The sequence below is a fragment of the Lepisosteus platostomus genome, chromosome 17 (genome assembly GCF_059453375.1).
Source record: "Lepisosteus platostomus isolate fLepPlt1 chromosome 17, fLepPlt1.hap1, whole genome shotgun sequence".
NCBI classification, from domain to species: Eukaryota; Metazoa; Chordata; class Actinopteri; order Semionotiformes; family Lepisosteidae; genus Lepisosteus; species Lepisosteus platostomus.
The window spans coordinates 25,521,200-25,545,770 of record NC_142627.1 but is presented as its reverse complement, the minus strand read 5'-3'; the positions used below and the strand labels follow the sequence as shown (position 1 = coordinate 25,545,770).

The 24,571-nt window shown below is 37.3% G+C and overlaps 1 protein-coding gene across 3 annotated transcripts in view; it reads right to left on the bottom strand.

Moving 5' to 3' along the window:
* Positions 1-23,389, bottom strand: part of adgrb3 (adhesion G protein-coupled receptor B3) — a 179,555-nt gene extending 156,166 nt beyond the window's left edge. For all 3 annotated transcript variants that reach the window (XM_088609774.1, XM_088609775.1, XM_088609777.1), the window contains exons 1-2: positions 22,551-23,389; positions 19,271-20,036 (exon numbers count right to left, since the gene is read on the bottom strand). In XM_088609774.1, coding sequence (XP_088465900.1) covers positions 19,271-20,021 — 751 coding nt within the window. In that variant the 5' untranslated portion in view covers positions 20,022-20,036; positions 22,551-23,389. The remainder of the gene's footprint in view (positions 1-19,270; positions 20,037-22,550) is intronic.
* Positions 23,390-24,571: the final 1,182 nt, after the last annotated feature.

The window sequence follows — 24,571 nt, the reverse complement described above, 5'->3', positions numbered from 1 at the left end:
GAGTAACAGCTTTTCAACCAGATTACATAAACTTCCAGTTAAAGTGGACAATTCAAATTTGCAGAAAGATGCAACTAATTTGGTGTTACAATTAACTGAAATGTAGATTACAGCAACATGGGTTATTATGAATTCTTTAATATACAGTATGTTGAGCAAAACATCTGTACTATGTTTCACAAATCTGTAAGGGATGCTTGTCTTCAGGTTATCAGTCCATTAAAACATAAAAAAGCTTTTGTGTAAGTGCCTCCTGTTCCCATTTTTAAATTCACTCCCACATAGTTTTCTCTTGTATCCTTGGGTTTGTGTTTCATGTTAGGTTCTAAAGAAGTCCACTAGACTGATTTTATCAGTGCTTTGGGAATTTTAAATACATTTGTAACGGAGCTAGCTTCTGTGCCATTTTTTGTGTCATTTAACCAGAGGTTCACACCACTAATTTTAGGATTTTGGTTTTTTGGTTTACAGTACCTGCAGCTGGGTTTGTTTTTGAGGTTCTGTCCTTTCACATCTCTGGGGAACTGTAACCCAAAATCTCTCACCCTTTCCAAGAGAATGTGAGTATATTTAATGATATTGAGAACTTGTTACTAATGCTAATCATAATCTCCTCTGAGACTCCAAAAGAAAAAAGAACATTTATATATGATGAGAGGAATAAAAAATGCAATAAGTGTCATTAGTTTCAAAGCTAATTTAGGTTTTTAATGTATTGTTATATAATCGGCATCAAAAGAAACTTGTACATACATAAATAGCGATGTTCCCAGAAAAATAAAATTCAGAACATTAATATTGATCAATGTTTGGCACAATTTTGATTAATTGATCATAAATTGATCATGACTGACCATGAAAAAGTATGTCTAAGTACTAAGAGGTGATGAAGTCATTTCACCAAACTTGACATTCAAAGGGTTAAAAATGTAGAAAGGAACCAATATTCCCTGCTTAACAAGAGAACAATGCCTTTGTGCCATTAATGTGTTAGAGGCTGGGCTAAATTTGTGCACCCTCACTCACTACCTAGGGTGTTCGCAGCTAACAATTTGTAAAATGGAAAGATGTTGTAGCCAAATGGTCAATCAATATACAGTAAGCTACAATCTGTGACACATAAACAAGATTGACACATAATCATGTTCCATCTTTGTGATTGTTTTTGCACTGCCAGCTCAACTATCAGAAACACAAAGTTACAACAATCCTTGCATCAGCAGTTAATCTTTGAGGAGGCAGCTAAATGGTCATTTACAGTCTAGATGACGACTACTGACCAATGTTCACTGACACCATGGTCTCAGGTAGGTTCAGCAGCAGCTCTTCAGGAATGAATCAAGCTTTTGTGTAGACCAACCTGATGGAACTTGAAGGTGGCACAGATCTGTAGAATGAAACACTAATTGTTTTTGTATAAGACCACGTAGTGACGAGGTATAAGTGTACCAGTCTGGGCAGGAGTCTTTCGTCTCTTCAGATCTGTATTTGTAGGACTGACTGCAGTCTGACTGCAAACTCCTACATGTTCTGGGGCCTTTCTACATGCTAGAATGTTCTCCCAATGAGATTATATTCCTGCAGGAAAAATATGTCTTGTTGGCATTGCTCCCTATGGCAGCCCCAGTCTTACTTTCACATTAGTCCACCTGTCCATGAAAAATGTTAATCAGCAGAATGTTTTCACTCATGTCACGTCTGTTTAAATGTCCTTGTACGTACTACAAAATTGACTTTGTTCTCACTGGGACTTTGAAACAGGAATGGATTTTAAAACAGGCCTTAAATTGCATTAATCTGTAATTTTATTTTCAAGCTTTTAAAATAGTCATTATTGGCAATATGCTGTAATTCTGATCTACTGCTCTCTATGAAACCTAATACAATAAAACTATGAAACTTTTTCAAACCAATGAGTAACACTATTCAGCTGCCCACATGGCCTGTTAGCTGGAACTGAGAGCGAACAACTGATCAGTATCACACATTTACTAGACAGGCAATTGCCAATCATTAAAGGTGTTGAAATTCACAAATTAACGTTCTTCAATGTAAGGTCAGTTTTAAAATCCCATCCTGACTTTGTGTCCAGTTGAATGCGGTCATGCTGTAACCTTACATTCTCCTGATAATAACTTTGAGTTCAGTAGCTTGGTCAAGCATTAATCGGAGCAGTGAGATTTATTGGGATACTAGGACAGCTCATTTAAAGTTTATGTGAAGTAATTTTGAGGGGAAAGAGATCCAATGCAAGGCTGAATATTGGGTGGAGGAAGAAGTGCATGAAAAAATGCTCAGTGGGTGATATCTCTGAGTTAGCTGCAGTGACGACCATCTTCTGATACAAGATATTGAATGGTACATACAGTATCTATATATAGCACATCTCAATAAATAACTGGTATTTTATTAAACACACTTGTACATGCAGGGGGTGGTTAGAATTGCTGCCTCGCAGCACTGGGGCACTGGGTTCAATTCTTGTGGAGTTTGCATGTTCTCCCTGTGTTTGCATGGATTTCTCCCGGGTGCTCTAGTTTCCTCCCCCAGTCCAAAGACATTCTTAGAGGCTTGTTTCAGATTAGGGTCACAATAATGCTGCATGTATTTTTCCAATCCTTCCTAATTTGTGTCCCCAGCAATGACCTTGAAACTCTGGTTAATGTGCTATTTGTGTCCACCAATCTATATGAAAGGTGAATTCTCCATCAGTGATGAATCAAGACCTTGATGGACACCAGTAAGCGTGGCATGGACATTCAAAACCATTTTTGTTTCTTCTTTACAAAAGAGCAATCAGTTGGTCCAAGTGTTTGGACTGGGCAGGACTGGGAGGGAACTGCACTTGTAGTGACTGATGGCAACCTGACTGCACAGCTCTACATTAATCCAACTCGCCCACTCGCTGCCCCTCCTGCAGGCCAGCACACTTCCTCCTGCTGCTTGTGTTACGACAGGTTTCCATGAGGTGAGATAAGCTGGAACAGCATGTAGAGGCTGTGGCTCAGAGAGCTGTGAAAAGGCTGTATGAGAGCAATGGGACAGAACCTCACAAGACAGCATCTACAACCTGATCCAAACTATGTGTCACAGATGTACAGCCAACAGAGTCACAAGAGCCGGTTCTGACTCCCGTGAAATGCGTTTTTAAAGACCCTATGCGAGACAGTATGATCCAGAAGTGACTGGAGGAGGACATCAGGGAAGACACAGCAGGATCGGGTCAGTAGAAACACTGGGGTGGTGACGGCAGTGAACTGGTGCAGGGGGGAGCGCAGGTGAACGAGTCCAAAGGAAGTCCAATAGGGAAAATCAGGGCGCAGTCCAAGGTCCAGGTGCCGGGAGATCCATCCAAGACGAACTCGGGAAAAGGGAACTAGGAACATGGATAGTTAAAAGCTAAGCGGGACAGGCGCTCTGAGCCCCGGACTCAGTAGGTCAGGACGCCGTGGTGAAGCCTGTGCCCTCGGGCCACTCCTGTGTCCGGTGGTAGGCGGGCTTCCGGGCGTCCGTTTTCCAAAGCTGAGCCTAGAACTACGGAGACGCCGGGCTTAAATAGGGAAAAGGGGAAAGGACACAGCTGGGACAAATAAAGCTGGGAACACAACGAAAAAGGGTAGGAGCGTCCTCTAGAGGGATGATGATTGTGACAAACAGTGGCCATACATGGTTCCAGTCTGTGACTTTTACTGTAGACCCCCATCACTGCTTTTGGATCATGTTACTAAGTATAATGAACCTGTATTATGTCTGTTCAACAAAATGTCAATGTATCTGCTATAAAAATGTTTGCGATTTTTCTCATATTTTGTAAATGTTTCGCGGTTATATTTGTTATATTCTGCATGACTCATATATTTGAGATGTTTCTTATATATGTAAATGTACATATGCCAGTGTATATATAATTATTCATCTAATATTAGTAAGTTGCTTATCCTTTCTGAAGTTTATAGCAACAGAGAGCTTGAAGAATTGCATTGTGTGTCTGTCCCTGTGTTGTAACTTTAATTTAATTACTGGGTTTAATTTATTATGACTCCCATAATACACTGTAAACGTTATGAATATGTATGCATTATATTTATGCAGATGAATTGAGTATTTTTATAAAGGTATACTTGTAAATCTATGAAAAATATGAATATAAAAGTTAAATTCAGATCCAATTTATTTTTTAGTTTCCCTTTTTACCTTTCTTTATTAATGGTGAAACACTGTTTCAAGTGTTGTTTTTTGGTAGGTTGTCCTCATTGTGGACATCATACTGTATTAAAAAAAGTAACAAAATAAGCTTGAGACAGAATGAGCTCTTGCTGCTTTTGTGATAAAAAAATAATAAATCACACTAATACTAAACTAATCTGTTATGAAAGTCAATATCTATATGGTATTCATTACTTTATGTCCATTTCAGTTTTCCTTCAAGATCTCATATTATATTAACAAATACTGTTTCTAAATTGTTTGGATGCCAATTAAAGTACAGACAAGACACTTAGGAGAACTATTCATTTTTTTTCTACTGTTGTCAGCTTGTATAATTACTACTTACAGATCACATAAAAAAATTAACACTCAAATCTTTTGTGTGGAATGCTTTTGCCTGACACATTGCTCATCAAAGGCAATAAATGGTCACCTCTAGTTCATAACCTTAGTAATCTTAAGAAGCTTTTGATTAAAAATTGTATACATGATTATAAATTCATACAGTATAAACAGCAGATGTGCAATACACTATTTAGTATCTTTTGCAGTTTTAAGTCACTATCAAAAAGGTACTGTATCTCAAGAAATCAACAGATGTAAACACAAAAACCTTCTGTTGCTACAAGTATTGTGTACATGCTCTCCTGTTACTAATGTTTACCTATTTCACACTATTTACTGAGTAAACCTGCAAAATGGCAAGAGTGAATATAATACATCATTTTGCAGTACCGCTCCAGAAGTATTCAAAGGACATAAAGCATCAATAACTCATTTGCGGTACACTCCCAAAACATTTAACACATTTTACAGGGGTGGGAGACAGAGTGTTGCTACTACATCACTGCACACAAATCTTTCCAACTTCTGGCTCAAGACTTTTGAAGTTCACTTCAGGTATGAACTTCAGTGAATTACACTGTAGGAATGCTTTTTCTTGCAGCAGAATGAATATTGTATACCACAAACAACATGATCCTTACCAAATGTCACAAGATCTGAGTAAAGCCTGATAGCATTCAGCCAAATCCCCTTGTCCCTGAAACTGGATAGTGTGACTTCCACTAAGATGGAAACGTGTAAAATCTAGAAGAATAAATTACAATCGCATAGGTGTATATGTTGCAAAAGGAAGGTCTCTGTTTTCAGTGCCTGTCAGATGAATCTTTATTAAGCTGATGTGCCAATATCAGCAATGAACAGACTGATACAATAATAATTACTATGGGGCTCCTAAAGGGCAGCAGACAAATGCAGTATTTGTAGTGTCTCACAATGTCAAACTTACTTAAAAGAAGCAAATGCTGCCCTTAAGTAATTCTTTATTGTAACAAACATGTTACATATAGGTAGTTTATGTTACATAAAGGCAGAAACACATTTCCATCGTGTGTGTGTGGTGAGATCAGGAGTTCTGGACTATAAAATGCCAGTCTGGCATAGAATCTTTAAAGTTAGTCTTGAAGCTTATCCCACTCACACAATGAGTACTGTACATAATGGCATTTCAGAAAATAAAGAAAATTCATAATTAAACCATCAGCTAGGAGTCATACATTGGACTGTAGCACTTTTATACACAGTATCCTGCCCTGCAACATATGATACCCAACAACTCTTTTTATACAATTTCTATTGTATAGAGCAACAGTTGAATGACCAGTTGAAACTTGTTATCGTTGTGTGAATTTTCTACCCTGGAGATGGTCTTTAAGAGTGTAAAGAGGCAGCAATTGAAAAGGGCATATCTATACTATACAGACCACTCCTTGCTCACTTCACACAAAGTGGAGTCACAATGACCAGTGCAGTGTGCAAGACAAACACCCCAAGCCACCTATCTGAAAGGAGAACAGCCTGAGAGACCATCACAATATTTTCTGTTCTCTGCAGCATATCCGCTTCTGATGGATCAGCTGAATCAACAGACACTGCAACTGTGGCTTGCACAGGAGAGAGGTAACTAACAGGACTGTATTGTGAAAACTAGCTTTAGGCAGCAATGAAGAGTAGTGATTGGGGATCTGGCCAGACCATGACCAGAGCATTGTGGGAGGGATGCTTCGGCTGTTCTGCATTTAAGCAAGGTACTTCACTCCAATTGCCGCAGTAAATGCCCTTCTGTGTAAATTTGTCTCTAGTCCAGAGAGTCTCCATTGTAAATGAGAACTGGTTCGTGACTAAGGAATTTAAAAAACCTGTAACTCATGCAAAAGATACAAAAAAAAAGACAGTGGCCTATGTAGAATTCTATAAATGATTCCTTTTTTTTTATATTCATCTTTCCTGTTTGGAAAAGTGATATATATACATATATTTAGCTAAATACATAGGAAGGGCATTTCCCTTACGTTAGAAACCTTATGGTATAAACTGTTACTTGTATAATAAAGAAGCAGAAGCCTGCTTAATATAAATGATTGTATATTGTATACTATCCTATTCTCCTCCCCACATGTCCGGGCACCATCTGAGTTGGATGCTGCATCACTGCCATGGATCCAAGAGGGACATCGTGGATATACCTATCATTTAGGAGGAATTTACTGGTCTACAGAGATCTGCACACAGAAGACATGATGGCTGGATGGATTAATACCCTCATCGTTTCCTTCTCTAAATTATATAATGTTAGCATGCCCAAAGGGGTTGGGCAACCAGCTGACCTTGGACCCCTAGAGGTTTTTTCTCTCCTAAATAAGGAGTTTTTGGTGCCTCTCCTCCGTTGTCTTCTGGACTTCTGTTCTGTATTGACAAAATGTATCATCAATTGTATTGTTAAGCGCCTTGGGGCAACCTTGTTGTGAAAGGAGCTATATAAAAATAAACTGAATTGAATTGAATATATTCACTTCATTTTGTCTTTGAAGTGGGAAACAAATGAGAACAAAGCAGCCCTGACTGTTGCTTAGATTCTGAATGTCCACTTATCCATAACTTCACACACTGTAACAGCCCCAGTCACTTCAAAAATCACAGCGCTAACTCATCATTGTAATGTCATTGTGATGTTAATTTACAGAATTTAACACTTTAGTTTTAACAAATATTTTTAAAAAATTCAGTGTTGTTTCAAAGCTGGGTCTGTTCTTAGACATGTATTTCTAATGAAAGATAAAGCACATCTGGAGTTTAGGGATCAGTTTTACATTTTTACATAGTTTTACACAGGGATTAGATTACATTCCTCATCTGCTCAGCTGGCATCACCCTGCAGCTCTCAACTGGACCCACTGAAGCTGTAGCGTTGAGCCTGGTCAGTACCAGAATGGGAAACTCCTGGGAAGGTAAGGTTGCTGCTGGAAGTGGTGCTATTGGGACCAGTGGGATACCTACCCTGCGGTCTGTATGGGTCCTAATGCCCCAGTATAGTGGCAGGGACACTATACTGTAGTGGGTTCTGTCTTTCAAATGAGACGTTAGACGAGGTCCTGACTCTCTGTGGTCATTAAAGATCCCCGGGCATTTCTCAATAAGAGTGAGGGAGTTATCCTGGTGTCCAGGCCAAATTTCCCCCCTCAACCTTTACCGTGGCCTCCAAATTGTCCCTATGTGTGACTGGCTCGTATTTCCCCTGCGATGGACTAGTGTCCTGTCCAGGGTGTACCCCGCCCTGCGTTCGTTGCTTGCCGGGTAGGCTCTGGCTTCCCGTGACACCATATGGTCTAAAGAGGTTTAGCAAGTGACATGACATTCCTCTTCTAATTTGTGCTTCCCAGTATATTTCCAATGAAATGTATATTTTTGGTATCTTAAGACATTATATGCTGTTTTATCTCATATTTATGTTAACATTTCTAGTTGTTATGTTAACATTTCTAGCAATTCTAATAGCATTAAAATGTTTGAACATGTTTCAATAGAAAAACCCTAATATTTTTAAGCACAGCTCCAGTATTAAATAAACATGAAGGATTGAAAGGACCTCTTCAGAGCTTTGCACCAACAAACACTCAAATACCACGTTGGTGAAATCCACATGGGTGCATTGTTTCAATCTAAAGCAAGACTAGAGGGCAGTACTAACTGCTGAACAGTAGGAGATTTTCTTGGAAATGAAAAACAGTGCTAAAAGTAGATCTACATCCCCAAATAACAACCAAGACACCCACAAATCAATCAGCCGAGTATAGTGCTTCATAGCAGATGAGCAACACAGCGAAGTATTGGAGTATTTGTGGGGGCATCTTTAATTCTGCTTTAGAAACAGGTAATCTTTCCAAATGCATCAATTACAGCAAAGTAACAGTCTATAAATTAAATTAAAGGTCTCAAACAACTTTACCATTTATTTTTAACAAATTAATGAATCTAGAAAATTCCAAAATATCACTGAGAAACAAAAATCAAATTTGACAAGCCTTATTTAAACAATGTCCTTGAACAAACAAATAACAATGATCAGACATAGGTTATATTAATTTAAACATTAATTATATTTAAAAGACACATGGAAGAAAGAAATACAAGAGCTACCTTATGAATACAACATTTTTTTTAAAATCAGTAAAATAGTTTATCAATTGGATAGCGAACTCAAACCAACTTAAGCTCATTTTAAAACACAGAGAGTTCACATCTGGTTCATATATTTTATTTATTGATGAATAAAAATGTTTAACCTATTAAATTATACATTACTGTAATCTCTTGTACTGCTCTGCAAACTGAATAATTCATATAAAGGAATAACCCCAGCTTCATCTGACCCAGAACTATGATTCACACCAGAACAGTAGCAAATGCATAACATTCTCAAAATGTATTTAAGCTAATTAAGACATAAAATTGAGTGTGAATCTGTGAGAAGTTGAAAGTCTGCTTACATCGCATAACAGTTTTGGAAATAGTTAGGGAGACAAAAGAAAGACTTTGTATAACATTACAAATTCTGCATCATAAATCAATAGCATTTGTATAAAAATAAAATGTTACTCAATACAGTTAAAATAACATGCAACAATGTCACTGGTTGTCAGTCACAATGTGATATCATGGCCTACAAAAGAAGAAGTTGTATACAGTAGGTAACAGAAACGAATGGATTTCCTGACCACTATGACATTGAAGTATTAGGGAACAATTATTTTTGTATAAAACATATTAAGTAATTGCAATTAATTAATCCTATTTTTGTTCATTAGAAAAGTTAAGTTACTAACTGTATTCTTATCTAGATCATTGAAACAAATTAGGGAAGAAATACTCCACCACAATCTAAGCATTCACCCCTTTTTCTTTCTAATCTACATTACCTAATTCTCAGACCAAATACCTTTTATCCTGTATAAAATGACTTCTTAAAATTGAAATAATCCATATGAAATATATTGTTTGTATCCATCTTTGCTGCAAGGCCTACTGTACATTTTCTAAATCCATGCTATGCATCCCCTACAATCCTATTGCAGTACATAAAATGCTCTAGTTCGATTCTAATTATTGTCTCTTCAAGACTATAGAACCTATTGGTCTATGATTTGTTGGTTTAATTTTCATATAATTTTTATGGAAGGGTGATACATTAGCAAATTGAAAGTCTATGAATATTACCCTGATCTACAGTAGAGTGTCTCTTGCAGGGAGTTTGTCTATAAATACCATTCCCTTTATAATTTAGTATAATTAACAGAATACCATCAAGAACAACCATATCTAAGGTGCTTCTAGATGGCGTCACACAGCTGCATCATCTATGCTTTTATACTGTAAACTATTATCTTTCTTCAGCAAAAGAAAAGGTAAATAGAGAGTATTCGAATTTGACTATGTCCGCACTTTGCCTTCATAGCAAACTGTAGCAATATACATACAATACAGCATTTTCTTTCATATCTGAGGACGTCTAGTGCTTATTCATTTTTTAATTTGAATTACTTATATGATAGCTTGTTCAGAAATAAAATTGAAAGTAAATGCATCAAGCTTAAAATCTGATGATTTGATTTTTATTGGATTGCATAACTAAGAAAAATAATTTAGAAGTTTTCTTTTCGTACAACTACTGAATATTTCAGTCTTTTTAATTTCCTTTTTTTCATACATTAGTACGTTGTTACACTGATAATTAAGCTCCACCTTCACATACACAACAAGTAAAATGTTTTCAGATTCTGCTAATAGAAATGACTGATTGACCAATATCTCTGAAATTTGAAAACTGTTGTAATTGTTATTACACAAAAGATACCAACCAAAGTGAAATTATCTGTAACATCACTGAAACCAGAATCGCTTTCACATTTATTACATATAGAGATACAACAGAAAAACATACACTGTATTAATACAGCACAGTATTTACAGTAACTGTCATACTGTTTACATAACTCATGCTAATGCAAGCATGTCAGAAACCCTCTGATGTGCCAACACAAATATTCTGATCACATGCATTTATTTGCTACTGATATACGTTTCAATGTATATGCACAAAAAAATCCTTCCTGAAGCCATGGCATATTGACTATTTTTTACAGTATCTGTTTACTGCTTAGTGTTGTTCATGAATTATACTTTCTTACTAGTGGGCTAGCTTCACACTCCACAGTAAATACATTAGATGGGCATTTTTAGGAGTTTGCATATTCTCCCTGTGTTTGTCTGGGTTTTCTGTTTTGTGCTCCCACAAAATCTAAGCTTTTTTAATCAAACTGTAAATCTGTAAAGAAAAAAAGAAAAGTCTGAAAAATAAAGACATTAATGCATTTTTACGTAGGCTTAATTTTTTAGAGTAATCCAAATTTTGAATCACATACTTTGAGGTTAATTTTAAATGAGCATAAAATCTACATCGGATGTGCAGAGAAAGTTTGGAATTAATAAATATTTTCTTGCGAAGAGAACATCTTAGAAGAAAAATCACCTGTAAACTCACAAAAGGGAAGCTATTCATAATACTTTGTCATCCGTGCCCATGCTGTGAAAACGTGTCCTAACTGATCCTGTAGTTTGTGCCATGCAGTGTCCCTAAGTGAACCATCAATCAAGGGTGGCAGGTATGATTGTTACAAATAACGAAATGTTCTTCTATTTGCAGATGAGCCACAATAAAGGTAATGGCTGAAATGCATTTGCACACAACTAGAATTGGAACTAAGAAAACCTTAGCAAAACCCAGCAGCAAATTTTCATGATGCCAAAGCAGGCAGTGGGGGTTCCTACAGTTCCACTGGCTGTAACACGTAGCCATTTGGTGGAAAACATCCCTTCAGAAAACGAAGCTGCCATCATGTTGTTGAAGCTCCCCTGAGATGCACCGAGAAACAACTGGATGAGGTTCTTGGTTGAATAAACCACTGGCATCCAAGCAAGCATGTTAGGTTGAAAGGCCTCTTCTCGTTTGTAACCTTTCTTAAGTTAACATACTAAATCTGTCATCAGAAAATAATGATGATTCAATTTGTGTGACACGTGTGCAGATCTATCCTGCCTGCTTGTTTGGCCTATTTCAGCACCACACTACAGGTCATAAGCCACTAATGGCAGATGTTGGCCCTGTTCAACACTGCTGATTCTGAGCTGTGACATTTCCATTATAAAATAAATACCTTGTGCTTTTAAGTGTGATTTGATTTTTTTTTATCTCAAAGGATCACAGAGTCTTTGAGGTCTATGAAGGAATCTACTTCAACTACTAATGAGGTACAGCACCCACTTAGATGGCATGTAGCAGCTATTATTCTACAGCAGTCCCTGTACCCAGCAGATCAGGTTGTAAAGTGACGTTACTCCTGGAATTTACGGGGAAATTTAGGAATGCCAGATTGTATACACACGATTTGGAATTTAGTCAACTTTTACACCTCTGCTCTCACATACTGTTCAGCATCTCAAAGTACGGCACCTCCTAGTACCCCAGTAGCCCAGTACCCCTGTCAGCACACTGGAGAAATTCTGGATCAGATGGATGACCCTTTATGGCTCACAGCATCATGCATCAGCATCATGGTTAGTCTTAGAGGTTTCCTCTCCCAGTACAGACCAGGCTTGACCTTGCTTAGGTTAGATTTGATTAAAGAAGTTTAGTTTAGAAGTGTTAATACTGAAGTCAAAACTCAACTCTCTGTACACAAATCAGCCTTCTCCTCTGTAATATGGCAAGATCTATGAATTTTTAAGATACCTATAAAAATGAACAAACCATAAAGTTTCAAGTAAATGCTGCAATTAATACCAACGTGTTTGTATTTTAATGTGCGGTTTTATACAAGATCATGGAAGAATAAAGAACAGTTTGTGAAAACCAACATGCCACTTTAAACATACAGCATTAAGTATTGTACAGTATGTGTGTGAGATATTTTGGTTACAGGAATGACAGCAATCGTTGTCAGTATAAGAGTAACATAATGCTAGAGAAATAGGTATGGTAATCTAAGCCAGCAAATGCAACCTCAAAGACTGCCTCCAAAGATCTGTTAACAACAGGAGACCTGGATCACCTGACAAAGCAGAAGCATGCTCCTTTCTACCATCCATAGAAGCAGGTGGCAATCACATCACAATGCTCAACTTTGCAGATACATACCACCCCTATCTGCAAATTAAAGCACCTCTATGCATGCACACACAGTGCAGTAGTGCACAATTTCAGTCCTGGGCAGCTGCCAGATTTAAAGCGCATGCTGTTTGATAGCAATCATCTGTTAAACATTTACTTCAAACATTTACTTCATTACACGTTCAGTGTAATATGTAACTGTAACTTTCTTCAAGAGACATGTAACTCCCCTTTCAAATAATTGACATTTAAACATGTTTATCTACCTGGAATGTATTGGCACAAACAGACCCACAATGCGCACTATCCACAGAAAAATGATCAAACACAGTGCGTCACTCCACTAAGCTGTAATCACCTGTTAATGGAAATGTTTATAAAACACCCAGGGCTCAGAAGAACATCCTTTGGGTGAATCAGAGCAAGTTCTGGTATTTTCTTTGCTGGACTGCTAAATTACTGTAATTTAAATCATTTACCAAGAGAGTCACAAAAATATGTGCTTTGCATTTTTAGCTCATAGTGAGAAAATGAAAAACTAAAAAAAAAACTACAAAAATGAGAAAACCCATCTTAATATTCATATTTAAGATGATTTGTTTTTTCAAGCAAAGGTATTTGAAACCAAACCATTTTTAGGTATGCTAGATTTAGTTTTGGTATAACTTAAAAAATGTATTATTATTATTATTATTAAGGATAATAATAACCTCCATGAATTCAGTCACAGAGGTAAAGTACAGTAGGTTTCATGTTTTGTCATGCACAGAAGTAAAAGCCGTTCTTTTGCCCCTGAGAAATTATGTAATCTGGAAGAGGATTTCAACAAAATAAACCACTATTATCTACCCAACAGCTGGGGATTTAGATAACTGAGATGCACCTCTGTGACAGATTTGCATAAACAGGTACTACATACAATTATTGTTAAAGAGGGAATATTTTAAATTAATTTGCATTCCACATACTTAAAATAAAACACAATAAACTGTGATATAGAGACCAAAAATCCAACTAGGTGTTTGAGAGAAAACATAAAGAGAAAGCACATTGGAAAGGATTAACATAGTCCTGTTGTTGAGCTCATTATCCATTTAATTCTTTGAACTTGCATAAATGGTTTAAATGTACTTAAGGTCACTGGCGAAATGACTTAAGTGCTCCCATCTTAGCTCTAGACACAGTTCACCACTGCAGAAAGCAGTTCACATTTGAGTGAACTGGGGCAGCTTCAGTTGTGTTTTTTCAAATATTAATAACTGCAAGGAATGGATCTTCTATAACTCCCTGCTGGATGGTATGTTCAGGACAGGGCTGAATCACATTGATAAGGCACTGCAGGCTTTGTCTGCGCTGTGCATACATTAAGCAATTCACAAAGTGCACAACTGGTTGATTTTGTAAATGAGCTTTGTGTTGCATGGCTCAAAGAATAAACAGAAATGCTTGTTATGGTAATGGAGTGTCATATTTCAACACAGATCTGCATAGGTTTCATGCCATTCATAAATGTGCTTGTGAATTCAACTAATTGATTTCAGGGCACATAATGAAACTGTAAATTCTGTACACGTTATACAACATTCATTAAATAATGAATGGAGTTCTGTAATTCTGACATGTTAATCAAAAGCATCCAAGATAAGGCTGGTGCTGTAATGGAATCTAACGCCTTGAGAAATTACTTTAACCTCAGCCTTCATCTACAACTCTAGAAAGACAATCACAAGAAATTCAGGATGTGAAATATATATACAGTATAATATTAATTGTTCTAATAATTTTAAAAGTAAAAAAGGCCATGTAATATAACAGTCACTCTTTTAAGAGAAAAGAACCATCCGTGGCAAGTCTAGAAGAAAATCACCCCAAAAAAATGTCCCATTCACTAAGCCTTTAATTTTCAACTACCTCCTCCTCTCCTGAATGTGTTAATGAAACTAAGATGGCCTCTGAGTCAATATGGTTGTATTTAATGCAGTGTAACTATTGGGCTTACCAGTGGCCCACCCTGAAAACAAGCCCTGACTTTGTGCAAGGCGCAATAGGGAAACGTCCATACTATGTGACAAGCTATCAGAAATCTGATCACACTCTTCATTTGGCAATGCAGTGCACTGTAGTTTTCCATTAAGACTATATTTTTAACAAGTTGCAACCAGGCAAAAGAACAAAACAATATAATAAGAAGAACCCTGCATAATGGATAACTGTCCTTCAAAATCATTTACCAGTCTTGTTTTAAGACTTGTAAAATAGTTCCTTGATACATAAAACACAATAGAAAAGATAATCCATGGCTTGTAATTAAAAAAAAGGTTTTATACGGGACTTGAGTTTATGTGTTAATTTTAAATATTCACCCTTTTACATTACCTGCTAAAACAAAACACTTTTCAGGGAAAGACCTGTCCTGCTCCTGGCCAAACCACGCGTTGCCAGAGAAATTAGATGTTATAAGGACGGCCTGTCCTCCTGTCGAGTCTGGCAAAACCCTAATGAAAATAGCACTGATCATGTGATGTGACATGTCAATCCAGCATGATAAAGCAGTGTAATCCTCAAAAACAAACAGGTTTAAGAGACAGAGCGACAGGCGAGGGTCTAACAATGTTCAGAAGAGAAATGATAATGCTGCAGATGGCAGACTAACAAGGCCAGTCATGTTGTTAGGTTGCTCCAAGACATCGATCGTCAGAGTCTATCAGCAATGATTAAATCCATTTGGGCAGCATCGGAGAGGAACTTGAGGGGAGCAGTAATAAACAGTGATCCTCTGACTGCTGCTCTGCACCAGCTGCGTTAAACAATAATGCAAGAACAGCAGCACCTCTGCTCTATCTGCTTGCTGAAAACATTACTACACAAACACTTTTATAATTGTTGAATATAAACTCCTGCTTGGGGCAAGACAGGGTTCACTGTGTTGATACAAATTCTATGGATATTGAAAGCAACTCAGTGAGTTGGTGATTTTGTTTGTTTGAAAATTCAGTAGGGTTTTTGTCTCAATTTTATATTAAACATTATATAAATAAATCATGTACCACAGGATAGTATCTTTTCTTCAAACCCTTCTGTCAGGAATCAATACCAATTCGAAACAGAAGTCAATTCCACTGAGCTCCAGACTGGTGTCAGAGCTGGTTACCCTTGGGCTATCAAGCCAAGTAATTGAATAATTGCCTCTTGCAATGCAGTGCTAGAGACAGCAGCATAAGGTACAGCTATGTACCTGTAGGTGTGTCTGCTTAAAGGTTTATTAACATTGACTTGAGATCCCCTGCTTGTATACCATGTGCTTTGCCAAAGAAGTCAAAAACATGTCTGAATATTACAGTTTTCCACAATATGGTATTTGCAAGACCAAATCACACTGCTGAAAGACGCTACTATAAGTCTTTATCTAAAAACACTTTTTAGCATGTTTTTTAGCTTTATTTAAAACACACTGTGGCTACAAACTCAAAAGAAAAAAATATGTTTACTAACATAACCAAAATTAATTCATGGGGAATTTTGTGTTTTTATCATAAATTTATTTAAATTATTTCCGCCTTTTAAGATCATAATTCATGAAAAGTCACAACCGATTTAATAAAATGTGACAAAATATGCATTTTAAAAGCCATTAAAAATCCTGAATACTTGGGAATTAATTAACTTAATGTTATTCAAAATCCAGTCACCGACACCAATGTCCAAAATGGAAATGCATTGCTTTCATTTCTCATAAAGGCCCATCTCTGTCAATAAATGGACTAATTTCACAAGAACAAACAGCTTTTGTGATCTTCATCACAAGGTAGATTTATTCAGTAGTAATGTAGGTTTTTATTAATTTGCTTTATAACTTCCCATATTTCATTTAATTTGTTTTGTTACATATTAAGTCATAGTTTGACTAAATCCATGCTTACTGTCAGTGCAAGCAACTCAAAAATTATTAATAATAACTGAGTACAGTTGTGTATAATTGCAGTACATATTATATATGCATTTATACACAAAATAAATTATACAGAACTCAAAGGTAAAGTAGCAATGAAAAATGGCTGAACTACGCTTGGCTGGACTGGTCACTGTGTTGCATTTCGCCTGCAGCTGAACACAAGAGTACAAACAAAAGGCTGTGACTGATGTTTTACTCAAATCACACTCGTAAGACATTGGTAAATTTTAAGGCTAAATCTTGATTGCCTAAATAAGGATTTCACATGCAAAAAAACTTGAGTGACCCATAGTGATCTCGTTGTTGGGCTTTTGAAGGCAGGTTCTGTTGCTATGCTTAACAGAGATCAAAGTCAACCATTTTATCAAGCAGCAGTCCTGTGAACTGTTAGCAGTCACAGCCTTCTAATCAGAAAAACTCTATGCTGAAACTGTGATGCAGTAAGAGATAGAGTGTTCATTTCAGCTGCTGGTGATCTAGTGGTTATCCAGATAAAAACAAGGATTTAAAACCTTCAGCTAAAAATAGAAGCTTGGAGTAAAGTCTTTATAAAATAAATAAGCTACTGTTGGACCCCATAAGCTGCCAGTAGCATATGAACAAGAATGCTATAACAATACTCCATATTAGAAAATACATTACTATTTTACAGTTATTTTACAGTGAAAATGATAAAAAAGAGGCCTTCAGGTATCTTGTTTTGTTTTTTTTCCAACACATAGTTTTAATGTACGATCAAAAGCTACATCACTTACATTCATACTGTATGTCACATCACATGACAGATTGTTCTTAAAACCCTGATAGCATTATGGAAAAGACTGCAAAATGTTAACTTTAACTCCAGCTCTACCACAGAATGAAAAGAGATTATATCTGATGATTCTACTGTAAAAAAAGTGAAAATCTCCAAACCCTGGATTGATGTTTGCTGTAGGTATTTCTGAAAATATAATTCATTCTGCCAGTCACTCTAAATGCTGAATTTGAATGTGACAGATACAGAGAAAGCTTAGGAGGCTAAGCTCAAGTGAACCTGAGTAATTGTGATGCCCTTGTTCCATCTGATCAGAGGACTTGAACTACTCCCAAGAGTGCCTTAATTTCACAACTGTGAGCAAATGTATGGAAACAAAATTCCAGAGTCATTGCTTGGCAGCAAGTAATTATTAAGTGTTTTATTATCTATGGCTGATTGTACTGGAATTTAAAAAATATATATGTGGGCTCTTCCATTTTGGGCTTATTAAACCGCATTCTAGAGCATGGAAGTGGTTACAGGTGATACAAGCACAAGTACTCAAGAGTGCACATCATTAAATGAGACGCCATTTCCATCTGTCTCTCTGAAGGAATTCTTGGAACCAATTAATAAAAAGTAATAAAGTGCTTTTAAATCTAATTTAAATTGACCGGTTCAGCTTAAAGGATACTCCAAAACAAAATGAAAAGGGAGGGAAGATGCTAATGTGATGTCCAAAGACTCCCTGAGCTTCGCAGGCTAGAGGGGAAAGCACAGCTGGTGGGGACAGACAGGTCTGGACTTTTCGCAGGCTCTACCTCATAAACTCGGTCTTAATGGTTTAATTAAATCTGGTATTATATAACAAAGCATTAGTCCCAGTCCTACCGCCTATTGTACTGTGCCTTCCTCTAGAAGGGAGGTCAGTGGGATGTTGTATTGTTCCAGTATGGTGGCTTGCCCTTTTTCAACAGCAGCAAGAGAACGATGAGCTTATCGGGGGAAATAGAAAATAAACGTGTCTGCACAGTCAGAAAGAATGAGTAACTGCTAATAATAAAGAATGCATCATAATAGTCTAAAATCCTCTTATTTTCCAACATTTCTGACAGAGTGGGAGTATTCTACAGTATATCTTTGGTAGGCAAAAAATATTTTTTTATCAAATACTGTATATTTGTTTAAGGCTTTTATAATAGAAAGTTTGCATACATATTTTTCAGATTTCATGTTCATGTTCTAGCAAGAAGGCTGTAAGAAACAAGCCATTAAAATAAGCCAACAACAAATCCATGAGAGAGAGGCTTGTTAAATTGTTGTTGCCATTTTAAATGATAATGTTAATGTGATCTAAAAGCCATGCACCGCAATGACCCTTTATACAAATAATGACTTTAAGAAAACTCTTTCAAAAGGCACAGCGGGCATCATAATTTTGAGGAGGTGCAACAACATCAGTCCAGCTACACTGAATAGGATGCATAGCTTCAAGACCACACTGAGACGTCGTGACATTCTTCTGTATACACCAAAGAATTCATCTTGTTCGATTCCAATTGGGTTTCTGTGCACAGCACTGTATAAGGAAACAGGAGGAATTTGAGATCTGCTCCTCTTCTCAGCGACAGATCTGCTCTACTAATGACGCATTTTTTCTTTTTCAAAAGCACTCAGCACACACTCGGCGGCAGGAAGGGTAGTAGAGATGGAAAGAAAAACAGCAATATAAAACTTTGCGTTCAGATACTAGTAGATTGTGTACTGTATATTTAAAAGAAAAACAAAGCTTATGTATTAATATAAATTAAAAATGACTTAAGTTCTCACTTGATGTTGAACATATCAACGTAATCACACTTACCCTCCTTAGACGGTCGTTTCACTTCAGCGCTAAGGTTGCAAACTTGCGCAGTTCGGAGCTGCGGAGTGAGGCACCCCTCAGTCTGGGCGTTCAAGGGCAGGACCACGTTATTCAGCACAAGTGCATTTTCCGACTCGCCATCTCCTAAATGCTGAGGGCAGCTGCATTTTGTGTACACTATCCCACACGACTCCACGGTTCCCTTCTCCGCTTTTAGGCAGTTCTCCAGCCACGAACATAACACCTGGCAGCCGAACTGGCTGGGGCTCACCTTGTTCAAAACCAAAAACTCCAGCTCTGACCTCTGATCTTCCGCTCTCTTGTGTGTCACTCCAGGATAATCAAAAGGATAAACCCGGCGAAGCTGGACAAAATTCTTGTCGTACTGCAAAAATATGTAGATATTCTTGGAATCGCAAAGGTACACGATAGACTCGTTGCTCCTCAAAAGATCATTTATCTTCTCGTGCGAGTAATGATCAAACTGATAAGCCAACAGAGCGTAGTTCGAGCAGCTCATGTCGCGTTTGTAAAATTTCAGGTAGATGCTGTATTTGGTAGGATCTGGGTTTTCCAACGTCCAAGTACAGTTGGTAAAGTTCTTGGGAAACATCTCATTTACAGAGTAAGATCCATAAATGACCCCCTTGACCAAAGTGGAACACCAGAAGTCTTGGGCACCAGTTAATCCAAACATAACCAGGAGATAGGTGGAAAATATATAAATCAGCAGGTTACGAATAGCCTTCATCCTATGTCATTTGGCCTGCAAGATGGAAATAAAAATGCAAGTAACACACTAACGGATTTCAAGAAACCTAATCTTAGACATCGCACTAAACGGAATATTTGGTCCTTTTTTCAGATTGGAGTTTATTTTGCTGAGCATCCTATTTCCTTAAGAGAGCTAATATCTTTAGGCTTCATTCCAGGAAAACACAACAAAAAAAACTATCTTCCCCGAATGCTTCCAATGTAATACAATGTTTGAACACTATTTTAATATAGATTTTTTTCAAAAAGATAAAACTAATTTTGGGCAAGCAGTGCCACCTCGTGGACCCTATTCTTAAAAAAATCACTTCATAAAGAATTTGATTTAAAAGATCCATGAGACTCGTTTTAAATGTTTGTTATGTAAGCTTCCCTATAATTAATTTAAAAAATGTAAAATTAGGTTTGTCATTTAAAACTTCAGTCTCCGAATACCACATAAGGAAAGTTGTGTAATTTTTTTATGAGATATTGGTTGTTAAACTGAATGTTATGCGTTGGTTAAAAATATATATTTAAATAAATCAAAAGCATCCGAGTTAAAATGTGTGATTTGCTTAGCTAAAAAATGCTGCATTTGAGGGTTCTTTTTGTCCTGCTATTGTATTAATCCCGACTTCTAACACCTTTCATTTCACTGCCTAAAATAGACCAGAACGAGTATGAATCTGCAATTGCATTATATCACCGTGAAGTAATTAGGAGTTCAAGAGTTTTTGAATAGACTAGATTGCGCAGGGAGCAAAATCTAGAATGTAAAAATCGGCAGGTAACGAGTTATCTGTAGGTTCCATCAGAAATGGTTTATGTAATCTGGAAAACTGGTCACGTACTGTATCACTTTGCTTGTCAAAAACATGTCAATATCTTAACAACTTGTGTTTCTTAACCTTGATAATACGCTAGACAGAAGCACTGAGAATCAGTCTAAGTATAGGATATCATTCTGTGAGGAATTTTAATCGAATGGGACGAGCTCGCACACATTAAAATAAGAATTTTTACCAACTGCTTCCATATTTTTGCTGAAAAGGGCATTCCAGTTTGAATCATTCTCGGACTAGCGTTGAACTTCATCTGAACATCGCACGAGGTAAAAATGGAAAGGTGCCTGTACAGACACACGCATACAGCATCACACGTACAGGAAACAGCTAAGAAGCGTCATTCTAGAAGTCTGTAAGTGAACGCATCCACACTAATAAGTAATAATATAAATGAGTTGTCTGTTAAAAATGTTAAAACTGCCTGGAGCTAAGAGATGGGGTTTCTAAACAGCTGTTAACTGCTCCATGATGCAGAACAAATGTTGAGGCCCCCGCAACATGTATCTTTGAGAAAACTCAAGAAATAACACAGCTTGACTGTCTGGTTCAATGTCGCAGCACAGCGTTGTCTAATTTCGTTTTATTTCTGAGATAATGGAAATTATTGCAGTGGGAAGAGTTCAATGATACAGTAGCTTCACGTTTTAATCCGCCGGGCCCCGGAGTACGCCCAACGCTAAATAACCAGGAACTCGGATTGTGAAGCTCGTTGTGTTAGTTGTCACTGGACATCGTCCTTTAGCTGGATCCATATGTGCATATTGGCTCAACAATATTCCTGAGTAAAAAAAAAACAAATCTGGCCGGATAAAAAAATAGTAATGCGATGCCCTGATTGTATTAATCCTGCAGGCAATGCAGTTGTATGCAGTGTCACAGTGGTGTGTAGGCGTTGAAATCCAATGCAAAGAAGATGGTGTCTTGAGACTCGTCAAATCCTCAAAATTGCATCTTTATCTCTACTGGAAGGAGCTGGCTTTCATCATCTACAGCACGGGCAGAACATTTACTATCACACTATAAGGCCGACAATTTTCTGCGTGTATTGCGAGGTTAGTTTATCTGGGACGCAGCACACAATATCCCGTACGGAATCTAAAAAAGATTCGGCTAGCTTCATTTAGATGTAGTTACGTTTTAATAAAGATATGCTCATTTTTAAAAATATTTTACTTCATTAATACAGGTCTATTGTTTTACCGATGCAGAAAAAAGTCTAATGTAAAATTATGGTGAGTTGTTAATCGAAGGTAAGTTTTCCAGAAAACTGTATCACAAGAATAAAAGTGATAATTTCTCCTGCCTGGCAGAGGAGGATTGAATGGAACCTAGACGGCGCCATAACTCCATTCCTAGCGAATTCTGAACAGAATACGCACAGAATTTCACCTCTTAACTTCCCATTAGCCTGAGTACATTTTGTGACCATAGGCTGCATCGCAGTTGTTAGTTTTAAACTATCTGCACAGAGAAGAAAGAGGTCCAGTTTCTGAAGGTGTTTTTTTTCCTTTATTGCAGACTTTGAACTTTCAAACTACGTCTGAATCTACTGGCACGACTGAGAGCCTAAACATTTGTCTGAAGCTTAAGGTTTTCGCTTTCTATAATAATGTAACGCATACGGCCGACAATAATAATAATAATAATAATAATAATAATAATAATAATAATAATGTTACCTTGCACTCCGGAAGCTATGGCTATTTCTCCAACATACTTGCACACAATCTTCAGAAATAAAAACAAAATAAGCAGCCTTCGTGCGAATGAATACTTCCCATTGCCCACAATAAAAGTCCAGTGCCAACAAGAAGACGGTCAGGAGGCGAAAAATGCGTTAGACTCCAGTCTGGCACATTTCCTTTAACGTTTTCACCCAAAACGCCACCAACACAAGTAAAAGGAATCACCCGACACAAAAAAGGCAACAAAAAAAACTGCGCCTCGAATTAAAAGTGATTAGAATGAGAACATCATTCGGCTTCACCAAAAGATACAGACAATGATATGAAACTAAAAGGGATGGACCTTTTATCCCCGCTTGTTTTCTCTCCGATTTTCTCCAGAGAAATGAGGAGACGGGCAGCAGGTAGGAGAAACCCCTGGCTGACGGAGGGGAGATGTTTGAATGCTGTGGTGTGGAGTGAGACAGGGAACCGCTCTCGCCAGCTCGCTCTCCGGGCTCCGGGACCGGGGCTGCAATATCACGTCACAGCCAGTGAGATAAAGCACGCATGGACGTTACTTGCTGCGTCTGGTACTTCTTTTCCCCCTTTTGCCACTCATTCAGCGTTTTCATTTTATTTTGTAGAAGGCAGAGGTATGCGCCCTCAGACCTGCCGGTTCTGGAACCTAAATGAGCATCGGTACCTTCATGGTCGCCCTAAAGGACTGGACTATTTTGGTGTACAGTATTTCAGATAAGGTTTGCAGACGGTGTGCGGGATTTGTGATATCCTTCAGTTTTAATGAGACCTGGAATGGGATTCAAGGCTCAGTTCACTTGGCAAAGGTTATGGTTATGTGTTTTTTCCCGTTTTGTTGGAATTTCGTGAAGAAGGCTTTAATTTAAAAAATGCCACTTTAATTTTATTCCACATTGCGCTTTATCAGCATTCAGTGTTCTCTGTGAGTAAAATATGAATATTTGTGCTGCTGTGTTTAATGTCGGGCAGGTTTACATTACTCAATGCAGGTCTTATACATTTTGACATTGTGACAAGGTATGTAGACTTCTCAATTGGAAAGAGCAGATTTATGCCACGAAAGGAGAGCTCCTTTTCTTATCTCAACGTGAAATTTTCCATGCCCATAAAATAGTACGGACGTTATTTATTTTGCACTTTACGCATCTCAGAATATGCGAAACACAGGCTTACAAACAAATTTTTTTAGCAAAGGGTGAGACATGAGGTTAGCAAAGGGTGAGACATGAAGGTTTTATCTCATTCCCCTGTGCTGGTGCACCCTGAAAAGAACACTTTGGTCTGCGAAAAGGAGCTTAATTTGTGCTAGAACAGATGTGGAATACTTACAATCCAAGATGATAATTATTTTAATTTAGGAATTTGTACAAAATAAATAACTTATAAAACTTTAATTTTTAATAACATTGATTGTGGAAAATGAAATAGTTTACAAGTCAGTCAAATGCTATTAACTCAGTGCAAAATATCCTCACCGTGTACTGTCTTCACCAAATTCTAGCGCTTTTTCCAGTTTTCTTGATTCAGTATAAAACAAAATTGTCATTCAGCTGTGCGGTTGGCAAACGTGTAACTGCCTGTCTAGTCAAGAGTGTGTAACACTGAGGCTCAACACGTGCATTAATATCAGTCACGAAATACTGATTGCTCCTGGAAATCCTGTAACACGGAACAATGGCATTGATTATTGCTGATCGGTGTTCTCCTCGTACAGAAGGCGTCACATACGTGCCGGTGATTGTTCCAGATAGCTGCTTCTATCTGGAATAACATTAGTCGTGTCATGAGCTGTTACATTTTTGAAAACCTATAAATATCTTGATTCTTTTCTTCAAAATGTGTACATATATGCTTTTCAGTTGGAGTTTTTAGACAGAATGCTTTATATGCATGGGAAGGTCTTATCTGAACGACACAGTTTACAATCGTTCGCAAGTATTGCTTCTCTTTAGCTATTTCCTCCATTCTTCACTTACAATGTACTTAAATATCGA